General features: G+C 45.8%; 1 protein-coding gene across 1 annotated transcript in view; it reads left to right on the top strand.

Moving 5' to 3' along the window:
• GLTP (glycolipid transfer protein) overlaps window positions 1-22,545 on the top strand; it is a 296,831-nt gene that overhangs the window by 246,446 nt on the left and 27,840 nt on the right. Inside the window, exon 4 of the mRNA XM_085633292.1 lies at window positions 18,347-18,497. Within this exon, the coding sequence (XP_085489418.1) occupies window positions 18,347-18,497 (151 nt within the window). The remainder of the gene's footprint in view (window positions 1-18,346; window positions 18,498-22,545) is intronic.

Raw genomic sequence — 22,545 nt, 5'->3', positions numbered from 1 at the left:
ACCACTTCTCAGTTCTTAATACTGAATATAAAATACTCAGCAAACTCTTAGCATCTAGACTACTTCCCCTGCTCCCCAAATTGATACATCCAGATCAATGTGGGTTCATACCCTAACGCAGTACCACCCTCAATATACGCCTTCTGCATGCCCTGATGCACGCAGCCTCAACACTAGCTCCGCAAGCCGGTTGTTTATCTTTAGACGTATGCCGAGCGTTCTATACCCTGAGTTGGCCATATATGCTGGCCGTATTGGCCAAGTTTGGATTACCCCCGGAGTACTGCCAATGGGTGAAATTGCTTCATACAAATTCCACAGCTCGTGCTAAAACAGGTGCCACCATCTCTCCAGCATACCAAATATTTCGTGGGACACATCAGGGGTGCCCCCTATCGCCCCTCTTGTTTGCATTCGCGTTGGAACCCCCGATAAGCACGACAATTCACTCTTTATCACTTTATGCAGACGACATGCTATTATATTTTAAAGATTTAAAAGTGGACATGCAACCCATAACCACCTTATTCGCACAGCACAAATATCCGGCTTATGTCATAACGCCTCGAAGTCTGTGGCGTACTCCTTATATGACACCTTTAACAGGCCCAGTCTGCAATTTGGCAACTTACAGTTCAGATCGGAGCCTACTACTTTTAAGTATCTTGGAATACACATTTACAGGACCAGCGCTGACAATATAGATGGAAATTTGATTAGGACTATCAACTCTCTGCGCTCTCAGGTGGCTTTCTGGATTACCTTCCCATTGACGTCAGCAGGCCGGCTGGCAGGGTCTAAAATGGTCATGCTGCATAGACTGCCATATCACTTTGTAAATCTCCCTGTTGCCCTCCCGGCATGGATTTTTAAAACACTAGACACATTATTGGCATCTTTGCTTTGGGGAACAGGCAGGCATAGACTTGCTCTGGCCAAAATGCAGTTGCCGAGCTCTGCGGAAGGTATGGAGGCCCCTTATTTTAAGGCGTATTGCATTGGCGGGATGCTGCAATGGCTGGCGTACTGGTTGACCGGCCACAACCAATTTAAAATAGGTTACTCCCCTGAGCGTCTACAGCTAGGGACACTGCAGGCATTATTATGTCCTAGAACCACCAGAGTGAGGGATCCTCCCTTTCTCCTACATATTGCACTACATTATGGAAGTTGGCGTTAAAGTATGTCAAAATATCTACTCCTTATGCCTCGAATATTCCACTCTGTGGCCTGCCTACCAGGCACGGAGTGTTGTCAAAGGCTAGACTACGGATCTGGACACAGGCCGGTACGGAGTCAGTTGGGGACTTTTTCCTGGATGGCAAATTGATGTCCCACGCTGAGTTTGTAAGCAATAACGCAGTCCCGGACACCTTATTCATGAGGCTATCATACAACTTATTCGAAAGTTTTGGCTGGTGGACCAGAAAGAGCACCCTACCTTTCAATTATTGCAGGCTATTCACCTCATGGGTCACGGGAGCCATCTGGTCAGGTGGTTATACCGCGGTTTGAGAGAGCATCTGTGTACTCCCCCTACAGGCCCTTCGTCACAAGTGGGAAGCAGCATTAGACAGAGATTTGTATGAAAGAGTGGGCTCTGACACTAGAACATCCTAAGTGGGCCACCACAGAAGATTGTCTTTTGGGCCTCCTTCCCCTTCTGAAGAAGGCAGCCCTGCTACGCCGGACTGGCCTTGATGCTTGCTAAACGACTAGTCACACAACGTTGGAAATCCTGCACAGCCCCACCCCCCCCCCGAGGGTAGATGGAGGGAGGAAGTGCTTAAATGGGCCACGGCTGAAAGGGAGGCGCTACAGCGTGAGCAGTATAGAGAACGGAGGAAGAAACCAATCTCCATGGACGGGGCCCAACTGACAGAACAGTTTAGATCGGAGGGATAGGAGGAGGCCAAAGATAGTCAGGGCACACCAAGCGGCCCCACCTGACAATCTGGATTCGTAATTACACCTCTGAATAAAAATAAGTGCCTGTTCCTCCCCCTCTCTCCCCGCCTTCCTCTTTCCATATTTCCGTGTTCCTTTCCCCTCCTCCCTCGCCCCCGTTTCACCCCTTCCCCCCCCTCTGCCAGGACTATTGCCCTGGCTAGTAATACAGTAGGATGGGACAGATTAGCTCACATAGGCAAAAGTTAAAGGGAAGTTTTTGGGAGGGAGATAGTGGGAGGGACTACATAAGTTTCTTTAAAAATGCATTGATGTCGTTTGATGCTGGAATATGTCTAACATGACAAAGTTTTCAGATGTTTCGGTAACCATACGAAAACATTAGTCTAATTATGTATTCTACTAAAAGATTGCATCTGTATTGTAACATTTGCTTCCAAACCTTGATGTCTAATAAAATGTGTTAAAAAAAAATTATTATGTCTTATGTACAAAGAAGCAATATATTTTGCTGTTACTAGTGGTATAGTGTTGGTTTTTAATAGCAGAATTTTGAAAAATGAAATGAAAGAGGGAAATAGAATTAATTGAACTATAATTCAGGCCTTATTCTCCTCTACCTACTTCAGTTTCCCTAATTATAAATTCTGCAGCAGGAAGGTCTTATCCACCACCATTTCTAGATGAAGAGGGGGAACCTTTGATACATTGGAACGAATGGGCGATCATTTTTTTTCCTTCACGAAACAAAGCACATACTACTACACAATTTAGGAATGAAGGAAAACATTTTAAAATCTTACATAACCTAATCTAGAAGGAGAACGCAAACCACATATAGATGTTTACCACAGTACGGCCAGTATTAATGTTTCACAACGATGCCCTCAAAATGAAAACGCACTCGTCTGCTGTTGGATTTGAAATCCCTTTATTCGTAAAAGAACCGGCAACTTGCATCCAGAGAATATTTCTGTTGCCTTACGCGTTTCGAAGCCAGCAGGCTTCTTGTTCACAGGCTATATATATATAACAGGATATATATATATAACCCCTTTTGGCAATTGCCAGTAGGTAGTTATAGTTAGGACCTATTTTCCATAGGAAATCCGCAACATTCTATTTGGAATAACGTTGGCGCTGATTGACGAATCTTCGCAACATTTTCCAAACTTTTGGCCAGCTCCGGTCTGCTCCTATCCTGGAAATTTCAGTGATTCGTCAAGCGGGGGCCGAGAAAAAAGAGGGGTCCCAAAACGTGTTTTCTCCATGCATTTTCCCATAGGACCTGTTGACACAACTACAGCCCGAACTGCTGAACGGAATTACACCAAATTTGGTGTAAATCCGTTCAGTAGTTCCTGAGAAAATTAGAGTTAAAAAGATATATATATCTGGGCGGAGCCTAACCACACATCTCATCGTGAGATCTGATTGGCTGTCTGTACTTCATCCAAGAAGTGTTGGCAGCCATCTTGGGACCAATATACATGATAGCACCTCATTAAAAAGCATTGCAGATAATAGAAGGTTTTAAGACTTTAGTTACATTATAAATCATTTGTTGATGGTACCATACTCATTTTAGGAATTGTGGTGTGTTCTAAGGTGATTTTACCATGTCAAAAAGCCTTCTGCTGTGATATCATGAATCATGTTTGAGAGAAAATTATTTTCTCATGCTTTTCCCACAGAGGTTTGGGAGGTGATCTATAAGCTAAACTGAGAGCATATTTTCTGTAAATTCACATTATCTTTCTCAGTCATGTGAGAATGAAGTCTGACATTCTCAGTAAAACATGTACATCCAACAAGGGCAGAGACTGTCAGTTGATTCCTTTGTGTTCTACTGCAGCTTCCCAGAGTGTTCTAAAGAACAACTAGAGCGCTAACAGTCCTACTTATGACAAACGTATTGCACACCAGAAGCCATCTTGATTGGAATAAAGTGGTAATTCTTAAAACATTTAATTTAAAAAGGAACAAAATGAGGGGGTTCATTTTGCCATAGAAAATATGATTAGTGCTGCAGAAAGAAAAATTAGGGCACATTTTGAGTGACTTCTCAAATCCTCTACTATTTCATTAAAAATTTTGACATACAGACTGAAACATGCACTTTCAATACCAGCAGCAGACTTCCCTGGTGAGCAGTAGCTTTACTACAGTGATCTAATGAGCAACTAGAGTGCTAACATTCTGAATTTATGGCAAATGTGACACATCTGAATCCATTCTTGATGGAACCAAAGTAAAAAACTGAAAGTATTTCCTACTGAGGAGACTGCAGTAAATGAGGAATTTAGGAAACTTCATAACAAATAAATCTCCCAAGATGGCCACCAGAGACAAAAGAGCCCAAATGTAGCCCAAATATCACCCAGATGTAGCCCAAGTATAGCCCAATGACAGAATGTCCCAGAGTGTTCTAACGAACAACTAGAGCGCTAACAGTCTTACTTATGACAAAAGTATGGCACACCTGAAGCCATCTTGATTGGAATAAAGTGGTAACACTTAAAACATTTAATTTACAAAGGAACAAAATGAGGGGGTTCATTTTGCCATAGAAATTATGATTAGTGCTTGAGAAAGAAAAATTAGGGCACATTTTGAGTGACTTCTCAAATCCTCTACTATTTCATTAAAAATTTTGACATACAGACTGAAACATGCACTTTCAATACCAGCAGCAGACTTCCCTGGTGAGCAGTAGCTTTACTACAGTGATCTAATGAGCAACTAGAGTGCTAACATTCAGAATTTATGGCAAATGTGACATCTCTGAATACCTTCTTGATGGAATCAAGGTAAAAAACTGAAAGCATTTCCTACTGAGGAGACTGCAGTAAATGAGGAATTTAGGAAACTTCATAACAAATAAATCTCCCAAGATGGCCACCAGAGACAAAAGAGCCCAAATGCAGCACAAATATCACCCAGATGTAGCCCACATGTAGCCCAATGACAGACTTGTGCAAAACACTTATGTTTTGTGTATTTTCAGTTTTATATAGTGCAGACTTGTCGGGTATTGGAGTGCTTTACATGAGCATTGGTTACATCACACAAGATCAAATTCATTTTGGTTGTAGACATGGGGAGATTAAGTGATTTGACCAGAATCACAGAATGTTGAGCCGAAGCAGAAACTCCAACCTGGTTACCCAGTTGCACAGTCTGCAGCTCTGGAAGTAACACCACATCCTCTCCCCTAGGTGCAACATTTAATCAAGTGGTCAACTGGATAAAAAAACATAAAGATTACAAATAATTTTAAAGTTCTTTGTCGCTATTTAAAAACTCAGATAATATGTCCTCATTTTAGGTTTTTAGAGCACTAACCATAATTTTGATGCAAATAAGACCCTCTCATATATGTAATTTCTAAAGGAAATGCTCTAGGTATTACAGTTTTGATTACATCAAGATGACGTCAGGCGTTCCACACTTTTGTAATAAATATAGAATGTTAGCAATCTAGTTGTTCATTGGGATACTGTTGAGAGGCAGAGGCCAGGGGCACGGACTCTGAAAACTGAAGGCAGGTAGGAGGGTGCAGAGGCAACAATTTGACCACACTGGGCAGGCAGGAAGGGCAGTGGCAGCACAACAGACTATGGAGGGCAGTGGAAAGGGGGGCAGGGGCAACAAACCAACAATACAGGACTGGCAAGAGAGGCTGTGGCAATATAATAGACCATTGTGGGCAGAAGGAAGAGGCAGTGGTAGTACAACCATACATGCCAACAGACCCGTTTCAGCCAGGAAACGTCCAATGTTTTTAAGCTCAAATGGGCTTTATTTGATCTGTCTCCTGTCTACAATCTCCTCTTTTTCAATGAAACTCAAAGAGGAAAATCAATACCCCAGTTTTTTTTTCAAAATCTTACCAAGTTCAAAATGTACGCAAGTATGGTACATTGGATCATGGTAGGCAGGAGGAATTGGGGTAGGGACATGGACTCTGATAACAGAGGACAGGAGGGACATGGAGAGGTGCACCAAACTGACCCTACAGGGCAGGCATCAGAGTTTGCAGCAGCACAATACACCACACAGGGCATGCGGGACGGGAGTGCAGCACAACAATCCATAGAAAGCAATAGGGAGGGGACAGGACCATGCACATGGACAACAGAGAACAGAGGGGAAAGAGGCAGTGGTAGCTAGCTGACCATAATGGACAGACAGGAGAGAAAGCTGCAGCATAACAGACCATAAAGGGCAGGAGGGACGGATCCGGGGCATTACAATGGAACAGACAAGCCAGGAGGGAGGGAATAGGGGTCTGCACATGGAAACAGAGGGCTGGGGGCAAGGGGGCAGGGCAGGAGCAGCAAGATGACCATGGAGGTCAGGCAGGATGGGCACTAGAAACATGACACAACATGGAGAGCAACAATGAGACTATGATGGCATACACACAGACCATGGAGGGAAGGTGGGAGGGGGTCAGGGGCAGCTAGCTGACCACACAGGGAAGGTGGGAGGGGCCATGGCAGCACAGAAAAGACCATGCATGGCAAGCGGGAGGGTTAGTGGCAGCACAATGGCTATGATGGGCAAGGAGGGTGCAGGGGCATGCACAAAGGACCAAGGAGGATAGAATGGAGGGTCAGAACCTGGGCACAGCCAAGAGTTTAGGGGAAGGGGCCTCACAACAGACCACGCGGGGCAGGCAGGAGGAGCAGTTGCAGCACAACAGACCAGGGAGGGCAGAAGGGTGTGGCAGTAAAATGGACCATGGAGGACAGGAGGAAGGGGATAGGGGCATGGCATGTGGACAGGCAGGGTGGAGGTGGCAGGGACAGGTTACAGTCATCTGACAATGCTAGGCAGGTGGGAGGGTTGTGGCAGCTCAACAGAACTTTCAGTAGATAGGAGTGGCAGGTCCATGGAAAATGGTGGGCAAAAAGCATGGAGCAGGGGCATGCACAAAGACATCAGAGGGCAGGGGGAAGGAGAATAGGGGCAGCAAGCTAGGCACAGAGGCTAAGCAGGAGGTTAATGATGGGCCATAGAATTGGGCAATGGAGGGCAGGAGGAGTTGACTGGTACATCATGCTAAATGGAGGGCAGTGGCAGCACATCAGATCATGCATGGCAGGAGGGAGGAGGCTAGTCCATGGATCCAGACAACAGAGGATAGGGAGGAGGTGGATGGGGCAGCAAGCTAACTGTTCAGAGAAGATGGGTATTAGGAACTTTGTTTTTAAAATGTCTGTGCGAACTACTTAAAATATGAACAAGTATGCAGCATAATCTCACTTTTATTCAGGAAGAAGAGAACGTTTCTGACTGTGACTCCGGGCTCACTTGGCAGAAATACCCCTGACCCTCCACCCCCCATCGCAAAATGTAATACCTGTGAAAAGGGTAGGTGGACGCAGTGTTATATAGAATATAGTCCTGAGAGCACAATTGAAAATGAAAACTAGATATAGTATATGGTATAAACTATGCACCAACAAGTGTGATATAAGATGAACCGGGGCGTGAAATATAATATGCAATACATTGTGCGCAATGACAGATTCATTGGAGAGCACGAGATAGCACAGGCATTAGCGCGTGCTATGCGATGTGTGCCTTGGAGTGTAATATGCACAGGGCAGTGTTGTGTAACCTAACTAGTCTCTAAAGTTGTAATATAAAATATGTGCTGGGGAGTGTAACGTTGCATATGCACTGTGACAAAGATATGGATCCCAGATTGTAATATGTATGGCATAGCGCTGTGCATTATAACATAGGTATAGAGGAAGGCACATTAGATGGGGCAATATAACCCGTGCGAAGGCAAGTGTGGCATGACATATCCACGGGGTGGTGTTACAGTGCACATGGGCTAGAGAGTGTCATAGCATACGCACTAGCTGGTGGAATACAACACAGAGGTGTGTGGCACTCGGCGGGTACTGGTGGGTGTAACACAGCATTGGGCTCAGCCAGGAGCACGCTTTGACTCTCAAGTGAGGTTCATCTCCTTTCCAGAGAGTAAAATAAAAAGTATTACACATCCGGCGGTGGATGTGTTTTATTAACCGTGAGGGGGGTTTCTTGCATAGTTTGGTCGAATTTTTGTCGAATCCCCTTTGAATGGCTTGGTGTGTGTGTGTATTAAATGTGCCCGTCAATAGCTACCCATGTTTGTATAAATAAACGACAAGGGTGTCTACTTGGAGAGTACTCACCGGCGGGGGCGCCGGGATTAGGCACGCCAGGGCGTCAGACACGCCAGAGCTTCACTATCTGTGTAAATACATTCCACGTGGATTCATTGTAGGCATAGTCGCCTTTTAATGAATTTCACGCAACTCGTCATGGTGATAGGTACATACGGTTTGTCCAGCATGTCCTAGGTGTTTCTATAAATATATTTTTTTTTTTAAATAATAAAAAACAAAGGCCGGCCCCGGGGGATGGGGTCCCTGGGTCCATAAGTGGCCTGAGGAGGGGGGCAACGCTGCCCCCCTCCTAAAGAATAAAAAACAAAAAAGGACATGACCCGGGGTTGGGGTCCCCGGGGCCGATTAAGGCCTTGGGAGGGCCACATTTGTTTTTTTAAACAAAAAAAATTAGGGTGCAGGCCCTGGGGGATGGGGTCCCCAGGGCCAATAAATTAGAAAAAGAAGGGGGGGCCACACAAAATTAAATAAATAAAAGACCGGCATCACGCCGGAGGCCACGCCCCCCTCCTTGCAGCACTCTGCAAATGCGCCCCCTGGCCAGTTGCAAGTTGGGGAATTAATTCCCCTTCAATACTGAGGGTCCCTGAGGGCCAACTAGCCCAACAGGTATCTCCAGTATGCGCCGGGGAGCTGCGTTGCAGACAGGTGTTCTGAGGCCATGCCCCTTTTTACACCTCTATGCAACGCAGCTCTGTGGCGCTTACTGGAGGTACCTAGTGATCTTGTTGGACCCTAGGAACCCTCAGGATTCAAGGGGACTTAATCTCCCAACTTAAAACGGCCACAGGGCGTGTTTACACAGTGGGGAAGGGAGGGGACGGGGCCTGAGGTGACGTGTGCAAACACGCCCTGTGGCTCGTTTTAAGAGGTAGTTTTAATCCCCTGCCCTATTCTATACTAGGGGCTTACAGAGGAGGTCATGCTAATCACAGGGAGACCCCAACGCATAGTGTTCCCTAGTGTATGTAGGTGTTTTCACTGTATTCTGAGTGTCTTTTAACATTGCACTGGCTCTAGGACTGGTTAGTCAGACTCAGTTACCACCAGTATCCGTCTGAAAAAGTTGAGGGTACAGGATGATTTTGCAACAAGGCTTCTTTCTGCTCTTCTGTTTGTTCTTTCTGCACGTTATCCTTCTTCCTGCACTTTTCTTCGTCTTTGAGGACTTCTGTTGCTTCTGTCTGCATTTCTTTTTTTTCTTTCTGTGGGTATTTTCTTCTTTCTTCACATGTCCTATCTCTGTAGGCATAGTTAGAAATTAGCATTTAAAAAAGCCTGTGAAATTCACAGAAAAAACCATAGGTTTCAGGGGCGTCATAGTTAGCTGGACTTTTCACTTGTACAAAACCATTGAAATTCCACAGTTATAGTTAGTTCAGCTAACTAGAACTCACGCGCCCGCATTGCACTGCTGATGACGTCACATATTACATCACTCATGAAATGGTCAGTGACATCACTGACATCTCAAATGACATCACTGATGACATCATCCTTGTGATAGAGTGGCAGACCTCCTCTCCCCCTAATATAACCTTTGATACACACATTCAAAAATAGAAACTAAAATTTTCAAAACAATGGACATACCAATACCAGTTACAACAACATTCAGTAATTCTAAGATCCACTTACACATCCACTCATTCACCAACAGTCCTATACAGTCACTCATACATGTACTCACTCATCATATGTACTCATACACCTATACATCCTGTTACACAATGCCACTCATCCAGAGTTACTCACACACACAGTCACTCATGCTAATAACAAATCAAACATCCATTTACTTGCATATATAGTTATACACACACCACCACACTTACTTCTACAGAAACTTACACATACTTAGTCTTTTAAACAATCACTTATAGAAACACATACTTATTCATACAGGAACTCTTTCAATCTCTCACTCTCACATATACTCACTTATATACACCAATAGTCACATATACTAGTTTAAAACATATGTAGTTACTCATAAAGACACTATTGAGACAGTCTATCACTCACTAACACACCCATCCACACACTCATCCACCCATGCAGTCCTGCACACGTTGAAGAACCAGAACCTTTTGGGCCTGGCGGCGCAGGGTACGCTCAAAGTCTCCGGAGTTCACCTGCTTTACTACACAGAGACACTGGACACTCTGTCGGCGTTAGAAGATCAGATGTATTTAGCTGCAGCTAGTACAGTTATCCTAGAAGTACACAAAGTAGGTTCTCAGGAGACTGCCACTTCACTCTGTGGCGCACAGGGTTTTATACTGTATAGAGTTTGTACACTTTGTTCAAAAGCACTCCCAAAACACACAGAAAGAGCCAATAAGAAAAGTTAGAAAACAGGATGGAACCAATGGGAAAGGTTGGAAAACAAAAGTGTCCGATGACTCGAAGAGACCTCTCCTCCAACTATGTTTGTCACCCCACCCTTAAACTAATTCATTAACAGATTCATAACTAACTTGCAGGTGGCGAGATACGTTTGTGTGTGTTGGAGGACAGTTGTGAAATGAGAGAATGCTAGCAGGAGACAGTGAAGGCCAGTCGATAAGATAAGGTCAGGAAAGAATAGTGTGTGCCAACAGATAGTTGAGACGCGGATTAGACAAGCCAGACAGGGATTAGTGTACTCGGCTAGTTCTAACACCAGCTTTGCAAATAGAGGCCGAAGGCGTATTTCGACACCAGGCTACAGAAAAAGCAGAATAGACTTTGTTCGCCGTGCTGCCTGAGTGATGGCAACACAAAATGGCGGCGGGCCACAAAATGGAGGGTCGATTCGATCGTGATCGAAAATCGAAGTTCCTCAACATGCAGTCTTCAACACATACAAACAGTGAGTCACTCATTCATGCACCTATGCACTACGTAATACCCCCCACCGAACCATACAGACACTCACTCATACTGGTACTCAAAAAACTAACTAATAACGTATATAGACACTCATGTAGCTACTCACCAACCCATGCAGCCACTTATACACAAAGTGAGAGACTGATACAGATATTTACATATTTAAACATTACTCACTAAGCCATGTATTCACTAAGATACACTTAATCAGTCAGTTATACAATCAATTTTTCAAAAACAAATCATTCATTTAGACACTTATATACCCATTTATTCTTCCATCGACCTTGAGATATACATATATAAAACATATGTAATTTTCAGAAAAAACACACATTCACTGGATGATGTCATCACTGATATCATCAGAGATGTCATCACTGATATCATCAGAGATATCAGTGATGTCATGAGTGATGTCACTGACCATGTCATGAGTGATGTAATATGTGATGTCATCAGCAGTGCATTGCGGGCGCGCGAGTTATAGTTAGCTGAACTAACTATAACGGTGGAATTTCAATGGTTTTGTACGAGTAAAAAGTCCAGCTAACTATAACGCCCCTGAAACCTATGTTTTTTTCAGTGAATATATATATATATATATTACCTACTGGCGGTCGCCAGTAGGTAGTTATAGTTAGGACCACGTTTCCATAGGAAAACCTCAACATTCTATTTTGAATAACTTTGGCGCCGGTCGACGAATCCTCGCGAATTTCTCAAAATAGGTGGGGCGCTACGCTCCGCTCCTACCCTGAAAGTCTCGGGGGGATTCGTCAAGCGGGGGCTGAGATAAAAGGGGGGTCCCAAAACGCGTTTTTCCCATGCATTTTTCCATAGGACCTTTAGAACGAGCTACAGCCCGAACGGCTGAACAGAATTACTAGAAATTTGGCAGAGAGGTAGTCCCTAGGTCAAGGAAGTGCCTTTTGTAGGTTTGGTGTAAATCTGTTCAGTAGATTCTGAGAAAATAGCCTTTAAATCAATATATATATCTGAGCCCGCTTACGGTACGCTTACCGTACGCTTACGGTGGCGTGCGCGAGCGCGATTCTGATTGGCTCTTAGATCTTAGTAAACATTCGAATCGGCTGAAACCAGGAAGCGGCGTCCGCCATTTTGTCTCTCGCACTGAGTGTTGTTTATCAAACATGATGGCCAAAAACATGTTACGGGGCTGTTTTGACAACTCCCTCCCACATAGTCATGTTGAGGGAGTCCCCAAACATCCCCCAAGAGCAAAAACGGTTTTATTTTTTTTTCGGCAATTTCGCGGGGTACGCTTACCGTACGCTTACCGTACGCTTACCGTAAGCTTACCGTACGCTTACGGTAAAAAAATAAAAATAAAAAAAACACTATCCACACTTACCCCACCCCCTGTGCTTTTGGTGGCCGCAGGCCACCAAATGTGCAGGGCTTATTAATAGAGAAAAAAAACGTAATTTTGGCAACATGAAATTATAAAATCGAAATAAAAAAAACACTATCCACATTGACCTCACCCCCTGTGCTTTTGGTGGCCGAAGGCCACCAAATGTACAGGGCTTATTAAAGTTGATAAAAACCGTGCACGGAACGAACTGCGTTAAGTGGGCGCGCACGCCACAAATGGCGTAAAGTAACTTAGCATTTAAAAAACCGTACAAATTCACTGAAAAAACCATAGGTTTCACACACGTTATAGTTAGGAAATAGCATTTAAAAAACCTTGCTAATTCACTGAAAAAACCATAGGTTTCACACATGTTATAGTTAGCTGGACATTTTACTGATAAAAAACCAATGAAATTCCCCCGTTATAGTTACTGTAGGCAACTATAACTCACGCGACCGTAATCCTCTGCTGATGACATATGTGTCTTTATGAAAAAAAAATATTTGTAATATATGTATAGCTAAAATTTAATGGAAGAAGATATGGGCAAATAAGTGTCTAAATACAGTATTAGCATCAGCAGAGGATTGCGGTCGCGTGAGTTATAGTTGCCTACAGTAACTATAACGGGGGAATTTCATTGGTTTTTTATCAGTAAAATGTCCAGCTAACTATAACATGTGTGAAACCTATGGTTTTTTCAGTGAATATATATATATATATATATATATATATATATATATATATATATATATATATATATATATATATATATATATATATATATATATATATATATATTATATCCAAAACACACTCCTCAAAGGCAAGAGAAGTAAGAGTCCACACGGGGGTCCGGTCGGAAGCCTTTATTTGGACACTTCAGGCATAATGCATTTCGGCGCTTTCCTGCGCCTTCCTCAGATGCCTCTGCAATCATGACACGATTCCACCCACACCTTCATTAACCTCCTGCTGTGCTCCCATTGTCTAAGGAGCTCCACCCCACGGTCACCTGACAACACGCCCACTGTAGTTCATGACAGCATACTACAGGTCCCAGAATTCATCCAAAGGGGATTTGGCTGCGTGGTGGGGGTGAAAGAAAGATCAACGACTGAAATAGTCCCGATATTAGGGGCAAGGTGTGCATGTTAAGATGGAAGGTCTTCTTGTGAAAAAGTTGTCCTCTGGCTTCCTTGGGTCCCCGCTAACGTTCAAAGCCCATAGTGAAGACAGCAGGCGGGCCATAGGGCGGGATGCAATGATTCCCGTCATCTCGTGCAGTCACGAGCTGCTCATGGCAGAAGCCCTGTCCCGCGTCAGCACTTCAAGGCGGGCTGGAGTTACCAAATCCTTGGTTAAGTGAAAAAGCAGCAAAGCCAGCAAACACTCCAGTCTCTTTACTGAACGGGGCCTCTAACGAATAACCTATATAGACACTCATGTAGCTACTCACCAACCCATGCAGCCACTTATACACAAAGTGAGAGACTGATACAGATATTTACATATTTAAACATTACTCACTAAGCCATGTATTCACTAAGATACTTAATCAGTCAGTTATACAATCAATTTTTCAAAAACAAATCATCCATTTAGACACTTATATACCCATTTATTCTTCCATCGACCTTGAGATATACATATATAAAACATATGTAATTTTCAGAAAAAACACACATTCACTGGATGATGTCATCACTGATCTCATCAGAGATGTCATCACTGATTTCATCAGAGATATCAGTGATGTCATGAGTGATGTCACTGACCATGTCATGAGTGATGTAATATGTGATGTCATCAGCAGTGCATTGCGGGCGCGCGAGTTATAGTTAGCTGAACTAACTATAACGGTGGAATTTCAATGGTTTTGTACGAGTAAAAAGTCCAGCTAACTATAACGCCCCTGAAACCTATGTTTTTTTCAGTGAATATATATATATATACATGTGTGTATATATATATGTATATGTGTGATATAGATAACCTATATCACAGTAAGGGGTGCATGCACCACCTTACGCAGGCTGCAGTAGCAGACCTGTGGTATCATTTTGGGTGGCTTTCCAGGGGTGGCATAATACATGCTACAGCCCCTGGTAGGCCTCTGTAGTACCTATGCCCTGGGTACAGAGTTTACCATATACTTGGGGCTTACAGGGGCACCTCAGATCCACTCTGTAATGTACCTAAAGTACATGGAATCCTTTTAGAGAGAAAGCAGTTAGGCTGGGGCCCTGATTAGCAGGGTCCCAGGGAGACTAAAGTCGAAAAACAGTGAAACACCAGCAAAAAATGGGGGTAAACATGTGAAGCAGATCCTATTCTCCTACACAAACCAACCCCCCAATCAGGTTGTGTGCAATTACCCTCCCTAGAAATCAAACTCAACATTTGGTCCTGAAGTGGAACAGAAGCATAATCTGAGAACTCTCCCTGGGGGCATGGGGTCGCCGGCATACTACCCTGTTCGAGTGCGGGGTGGCCGAGACAATTCTGGGAGAGCCATTAATTAATGTTTAGGCAACGGGTTCTCAGATGACTTTGTTAACTGCAAATAGTGCATGCAGTGTCTACTCCACCTGAATTTCCAGTGTTTTGGTTCTCATAGTCTAAGTGTAGTGGTGAACACAGCAAATTCAAATCCACCGTATCACCTGTCCATCGAGGATTCATTCATTGTCACTCAGCCCGGCCTCCGAGTTATGCCAATTCGCAGGTTTACCGTTGCTGTTCTCCCTCCCACATGTTTGACGAACTTCATGGCGGACTTGGCATCTGCGAAGTGGTGCACTGTGCTACCATAGGTCCCCTTCAACTTAGCTGGGTATAATAGAGTATATGGGATCTTCGCTTGAAGTAGGATACGTTTTGCAGGTAGAAACTCTCTACGAGCCGCCTGCCCCACCGGAGTAAGTCTGGATAGAACGTTATGTTGTTTCTTTTGATAGTACCCCGCTCTCTGGCAAATCTCAAGATGATGTCCCGATCTTGATAGATCAGTACCCGAGCTAGTATGGGCCTGGGTGTGGCTACAATCGGTGGCCTGGGGCTCAGCATATGGTGGGCTTTCTCGACCGCAAAGATAGCGGATAAATCAGGGCCAAACAGTTCGCATAGCAGCTCGTCAACATAGGTCTCCATTTTGGAAATGGCTGTCGTCTCGGGAATTCCCGTAATTTGAAAAGTCTTGCGAGGAGATCTTGCCTCTAAATCATTCTTGTCCCTGATTAGGCTGAATACCTTATCTATTCGCAACAGCTGCTCTTTTGTCTCAACCTGGAATTCGTGATTGTCAGTGCTGCGGTTTTCTAACTTATCTAGCCGGTGCTCGTGCATATCTACCTGTTTTTTCACTTTATCCAGTTGTGAGGTAAGTACGTCTAGTTCAGTGTCTATAGTTTCCAGGCTTGATCGTATTTCCATAAGTAGTGAATGGAGATCCTCGCCAGTGGCTGGTCTGCGCTTCCTTCTAGTTCAGATTCCATCAGCCTGGTTTATCTTAAATTTCAAAAGTTCGCTTGGGCTGTTCAGCATCGTGTTTGCCCATGATAGCGTGTAAATTGTATGAGCCTCTTCAAGGGAAACGCCAGGTATAGCGGGTATGAGCTGAGTATCCCCGCAACGTATTTGAAAATGCTTAGTAGAAGGGCCCAGCTCGACACCAGCCCACTCCTCACAGCTCAGGGCCCGGCCAATAGTGTGCTTGCGTGACTAGTGCCAACGATAAGGCCAGTTATTACCCAGGATCAGATCATCAAGTGCACATTCAGGCCCATCCACAGCTGGCAGACACAGGATCGCTTATCAGTACTGCCGCTCCGAGTGAGGCCCAGCGGTCGTCACGCCAATCCCAGCCGCGTTATTCACAGTAATCAGACCCCCCGCGGGTGTGCACACCCGCAGCAGGCCAGGAGTGTAGTGCAGGATCGCCAGTGGTATGGCAGCATTCACGCGGGCATGCACTCCACAAGACTGAGGCGCATGCCGGCCCCACCCGCGGGTGCCGCGTCTGCAACTGTCCCAAATGGCACCAGGGATCCGCAGTGATAAGGAGACCGCCTCATCCCACACACTCCCATGAGGCAACGGCCGCAACAGCTCCCCCACCCGCTCCAGACAGGGCCTCGCACGCAGAGAAATCTTCACCTAAATTGGCGGCCCGGCCTGATCTCCGACCGAAGGGCCAGCCAAGTGTTGCAAGAGGCTGCAAGTTACCAATAGTGCAGGACCACTGTCCGATGCTGCCTCTCCTCTTCGCAAATGTTGGGTTGCTGCAGCAAGTCCTCCGCCCGGCCTCCGACGGCAGGCCCCGTCCACTCCGCCTTTCAGGATTGAGATTCGCAGGGTGATAGATAGGCGATCACCCACAGGTGCTCCTCTGCGGTGCTTAGTTTTGTTCTCTTTTTGTTCATATAGATTTATAGGGTGAATGAATCCCCAAATTTTGTTCTAGACGTCGTATATGTAAAAATGTTGAGTACACGTTTGCGGTCGTCTTTTCTTCTTTATTTGAAGACGTGTGCAGGGACATAGAACAACCGACATGTGTTTCGCCCAGGGGCCAGCAGGCCAGGGCTTTCTCAAGGCTTATTAGTTCACTACACTATGACATGTCGTTTTCTTCTATTTTTATCATTTCATTCTCCTAATCAACCTTGAGAAAGCCCTAGTCTGCTGGCCCCTGGGCGAAACACGTCTTCAAATAAAGAAGAAAAGACCACCCCAAACGTGTACTCAACTTCTTTACATATATGACGTCATTTACCCTATAAATCTATATGAACAAAAAGAGCACAAAACCAATCACACATGTCAATACTATTTCCCAGCTGCTTGTGTAGAAAAAAAATACAACTTTTTATGAAAATAATTTTCCTTCGGTCTAGTTTAACCCCGTTATGCCCCTAATTACTGGCATTATTACAGTATAAAGCACTATATTAAAACAAACATTTGCAATGCAATAGGTCTCACGTTTGCGCGAGTTTTAGCTATTGGCATCGTAAATAACAATGCCTTTTTTATTTTTGTTTTGAAAACCTGCAAGCGGGTGCTTAAGCACACACTTTGTACTTATAATCCTTGCTCAGGAAAAGCAAGGCTGACAGTAAAAGAGCCACAGTTACTGCCAACCTTGCTTCTCATGAACAACTTCTTGAAGTACCAAGTGCTTGTTCAGGAACAACTTGCAGGTTTTCAAAAAACATAAATAAAAGGCATTGTCATTTACAATGCCAATAACTCAAACTCTTGCAAATACGAGACCTGTTGAATTGCAAATGCTTGTTCTTTTTGCCAAAGTGGAACAGCATCATCAAAAGGCATTGGCAAAGCCAATGGGTCTGCGTTGTAAAACCTAGAGTAGATCTTCATAGGGCCTCCATCTTACTGTTAGGTGTTATTGTTTCAGCTAACAGCCTCAAAGTTACAGTGAAGCTAGAATTTCTGGTTTTACCATGCTGTGTAAGTGTACCTCTATAAATCAATCCCTACAAACTTAAGTCCCACACTATGTGTGGCCTGTTTATTCCACTGGGCCGAGAAACCATAACCATTTCTTTTAACGATGCCAGATGAACAGACCTAGTTTCCATCCCTGATAAAACTGTCTTCCCTGGTAAGTCCAATAAGACATCCCTGTTTACTTTCCAATAGTCCTTAAAGTTTGGCATCTCCACCATTTCTTTCTCCACTCTTGAAAATCCACATTACTTCCGTGGTGTGGCCTTTGCCGGTGTAGGTCCAGGGCACTATTAATGAGGCCCAAAATGCTGTAGATGACTGCTTGAGGCATTTGTTGTAATACAGGGGAAGCTTTGTGGTGTTACCATGCTTTTATATGTGGTTAATGTTAGATGTTTGGCATTTTGGGCATTTTTTGTTGTAGTTTAGTCGTTGCAACACTTGTAGATATAAAGATCTGAACATAGCTATGTGCATTTCATAGTTAATAACCTCTTTTTACCGTCTTTGAGAACAGAGGTCTGAAATTTATCCAAGTGCTGCTCCAGAGCATCGCAGAGGGAGAAAGGGATGAAAACAACCCAAACCTAATTCGAGTCAATGCAACCAAAGCCTATGAAATAGCCTTGAAAAAATACCACGGATGGGTGGTGCAGGCACTTTTTAAAGTAAGTAGTCAGATTGTAGATTTTCTTTTGTTGCATCATTTACTAAAGTGGACCGCCATGTACTTTGTTTTTCTTTGATATTCCCCAGTCCATTGTGACAATGTAATAATTACTTTTGCATAGTTATGATTCTTCTTATGTTTATCACATTATAACTTACTTTTAGTGTGTGGGTTAGCTGAGAGGTCATGGAGCACTGAACAGTAGTAATAAAAAATTTACTTGGATTACATACAGTAACAAGAATCGTGTACTAAACAGGTGGTGATAGTGCCTCTGTAGTTATAGTTAGGTCAGAAAAGACTAACTTTGGGGGGAAAAAAAGTTGAACATGTCCGAGCCCAACACTAGATTGTGGAAGTATGCTCAGCATGTGAATCTACAGCACTACATGCCACAAACAGATGATTAAAGGGTGAGTAACATTTTCCTTTTTATTCCTTTTGATCTGATAAGTGTACTGCTCCCTTCCCTACACAACTCCGCCTAGTAGCTACTGCCCTGAGCTCCATGCTGCTGGCCATCGGACTCTCTGGTCAAAGGTTTGGGGCCCTACACCACCCGCAGGCTTCTGCCTGTGCCTCATTTCTGGTGGTCTAGTGGTAGAGCGTCTCTGCTGCTGCACTGCCCTTTGTCTCTCTCTTCTGCCTTTCTCTAAATCTTTTGTCCTTTCAGCTTTTGCCACTTAGCCCCTGCCGCTGCAATCCCCTGAGGCCCTGTCCCCCTCAAGTGCCACTTTCCCACCCACCATGTGTCCAGTCCTCTGCACACTACGTAATGGCGACTGATGCGTGGCCGCGTGCAGTGGGCACATCGCTGGAGCACCAAAGGCAAGCCCGAATGCGCCCATCTGCACCTGGACTGCGCCCAGCAAAGCGGACCCTGGTCCGCGGGTCCGCCATATTATGACACCTTCACCCTCCATGCTCCTAACCCCGGATGCAACCCTGCCTGTCGCCTCGCAATGCCAAAAGACGGCCATGGCCACTTCTCTTGCCGCCACTGCCACCACACCCTCACCCACCTTCGAACTCCAGCGCCTCCCTCGGCTGGGTCGACCCACACTAAAACCAGACCATTTCAGCTGCCTCTTTCTCAGCACTCTGTCCCTCTACAAACACGCCTCAGAAATCTGGGACCTCCTCGACGCCGTCTCTCCTGACATCGCCTTCCACACAGAAACCTGGATGAACCCCAGCTTAGCCCCTGTAATCACCACTGCCATCCTCGACAGATACAAGATCCCTTGCAAGGACCGCACCAACCAACCAGGAGGAGGCATCGCCATCGTCCACAAAAACACCCTCCCCCTGACCACTCACTCAGACAAGCCAATGACTAGCATCTCCACGTCCAGACAAACCACAACACCACCCTCCGTGGCACCCTTGTCTACAGACCTCCTGGCTCCACCCGCCCTTCTCCCAGTCTATCATCAACTTCATCACACCCCAGGCTCTCGCATCCACCAACTGCATCCTACTCGGTGACCTCAGTTTTCACCTGGACAACCCCAATGACTAGAACACCGCATCCCTTCTGGAGAACCTTGCCAGCATGGGACTCAAGCAGGTAGTCACCTCTCCAACCCACTCAGCAGGACACACACCAGCGAAAATATCACTTTCAGCCAACCCTCTGAACTCCTCTGGACTGATCACCACTGCATCCATTTTGCTTTCACCAAACCCACTGTACACTACCTCGCCCACAGCCTCCCCCGGAGAAGTTGGAACAAGGGCACCTCCCTCAGCACAGCTCCACCGCTGACATTCACAGATGCCAAAACATCAGCACGTAACCTCCACCAATGGATCTCCAACTGCTCCAACACTCTGGCGCCCCTCAAGAAATCAACACTCCAAGAAAGCTAGCTGGTTCACTCCCACCCTTCAGCAGTCTAGACACACCTGTAGACAGCTCGAGAAGAGATGGAGGAACAACAAAACTAGGAAGCCCAAGCAGTCGTCAAAGCTGCTGTCGCCACACACCACCTCCTCCTTAAAACTACAAAGGACACGGCCCTCCAAGCCAGAATCAACGCACACAACAGCAAAGAACGCTTCTCCATCATCCAAGAGTTTGCCAGACCCAACCGCGAGACCACAGACCATCCCATCCTCTCGAGCTCTGCAACAAACTCTGCACCTCTTTCCACCACAAGATCCAGCAGATCTACGACACCTTCGACACCTTAGACCATCCCACCAACGCACCAAACTACAACGCCCCCAACAGATCCTGCTCAACTGGACTCTGATCACGATGGATAACACTCTTTAGACCATGAAGTTCATCCACTGTGGAGCCCCCTCGACCCCTACCCGTACCACATCATCCACAGAGCCTCCACATGTGCGCTCTGAGCTACGCCACATGATCAACTCCATCGAACGCCACCTTCCCAGACAACTGAAAACGCGCCAAGATCAACCTCCTGCTGAAGAAGCCATCCGACGACCCAACAGACCTCAAGAACTTCAGAGCCATCTCCCTGCTCCCCTTCCCAGCCAAGGTCGTCAAAGGCCATCAATGCCCAACTCTTGAGTTCATCTAAGCCAACCATGTCCTGGACATCTCCCGATCTGGCTTCTAAAGCAACCACAGCACCCAGACTGCCCTCCCCGCCGCCACCGGTGATATCCGCTCCCTCCTTGACCACAGCGAAACAGCAGCTCTCAACCTCCTGGACGTCTCAGCTGCCTTTGACAGTCTCCCACTGCACCCTGAAGCATGAGACTCCACTATGCTGGCAACCCGCGACAAAGTATTGGACTGGATCCACTCCTTCCTCGCCGGTCGAACACAGCGAGTCATATCACACAGAGATCAGCTGCGGAGTGCCTCGGGGCTCCTCCCTGAGCCCCACCCTCTTCAACGTCTACATGGCGCCACTGACAGCCATTGTCCGTAACCATGGACTCAACATCATCTCCCATGCTGACAACACCCAGCTGATCCTCTCCCTCACCAATGAACTGCACAGCCACTAGAAACAACTTGCACAACTGGATGAAGGCGAATGCCACCTGGATTAGAGACAGCTGCCTCAACCTCAACTCTGACAAGACTGAACAGCCCCCCCCTCCCCCCCCCCCCCCCGCCCCCCATGGTCCATGCCCGAAACCTCAGTATCGTACTGGACTCCTTGCTCCCAATTAACCACCAGATCAACATAGTCTCCTTATGCTTCAGTACGCTTCACCTTCCTCGAAAGACCTTTGGATGGATTCCCACTAAATCCAGACAGACGGTCCCCCACGCACTCACCAGCAGCAGACTAGACTACGGCAATGCACTCTAAGCTGGCGTCACCCAGTAACTCTTCAGTAAACTACAGCGCATTCAAAACGACACAGCCAGATTGGTCCTCAACATCCTCCGCTTCAGCAACTTCACTGAACAGCTGCGAGAACTTGTCTGGCTCCCAGTCAACAAAAGAGTACCTTTCAAGCTCCTAAAACATGCCTACAAAGCCTACCATGACGCAGAACCAGCATATCTGAACCACCGCGTCTCATTCCACGTACCACCAGACACCTCCGCTCTGCCCAACCGGCCTTGGCCACCATCCCACGGATCCGCAAGAAAAACATTGGATGAAGATCCTTGTCCTATCTTGCCGCCAAGACCTGGAACACCCTGCCTCTCCACCTCAGGCAAGCCCCGTCGCTGACCCAATTCAGGAAGGATCTCAAGACCTGACTCTTCGACTGAACCCCAGATGGATCAGCAGCCCCCCTATCTCCCCCCCCCCCCCCATTTGAAAGTAGAGTCTGATGACCAATCCGATGCGTTGAGGATATCCTCCAAAACCCACCCCTATGCTGAAGGCTTTTGAAGCCATTGCACCTCTTGTGCACTGCGCCCCAAATGATGCCTGCCGCCTGCATCACCCAGCGGACCCACCTGGCGATGGTGGGTGAGGAAACCGCTTTAAAAGGTTTCCGAAGCGAAATGAGGAGTTGCCTCTCTCCCAGAGGACGAAACTCTTCTGTCATTTCCTCATAAGCTTTGAGGCAGCGAACCACAGAGTTTCGGGGAATCA

The sequence above is a fragment of the Triturus cristatus genome, chromosome 11 (assembly GCF_964204655.1).
Source record: "Triturus cristatus chromosome 11, aTriCri1.1, whole genome shotgun sequence".
In the NCBI taxonomy this organism is placed as follows: Eukaryota; Metazoa; Chordata; class Amphibia; order Caudata; family Salamandridae; genus Triturus; species Triturus cristatus.
This window is presented reverse-complemented; position numbering and strand designations above follow the sequence as displayed.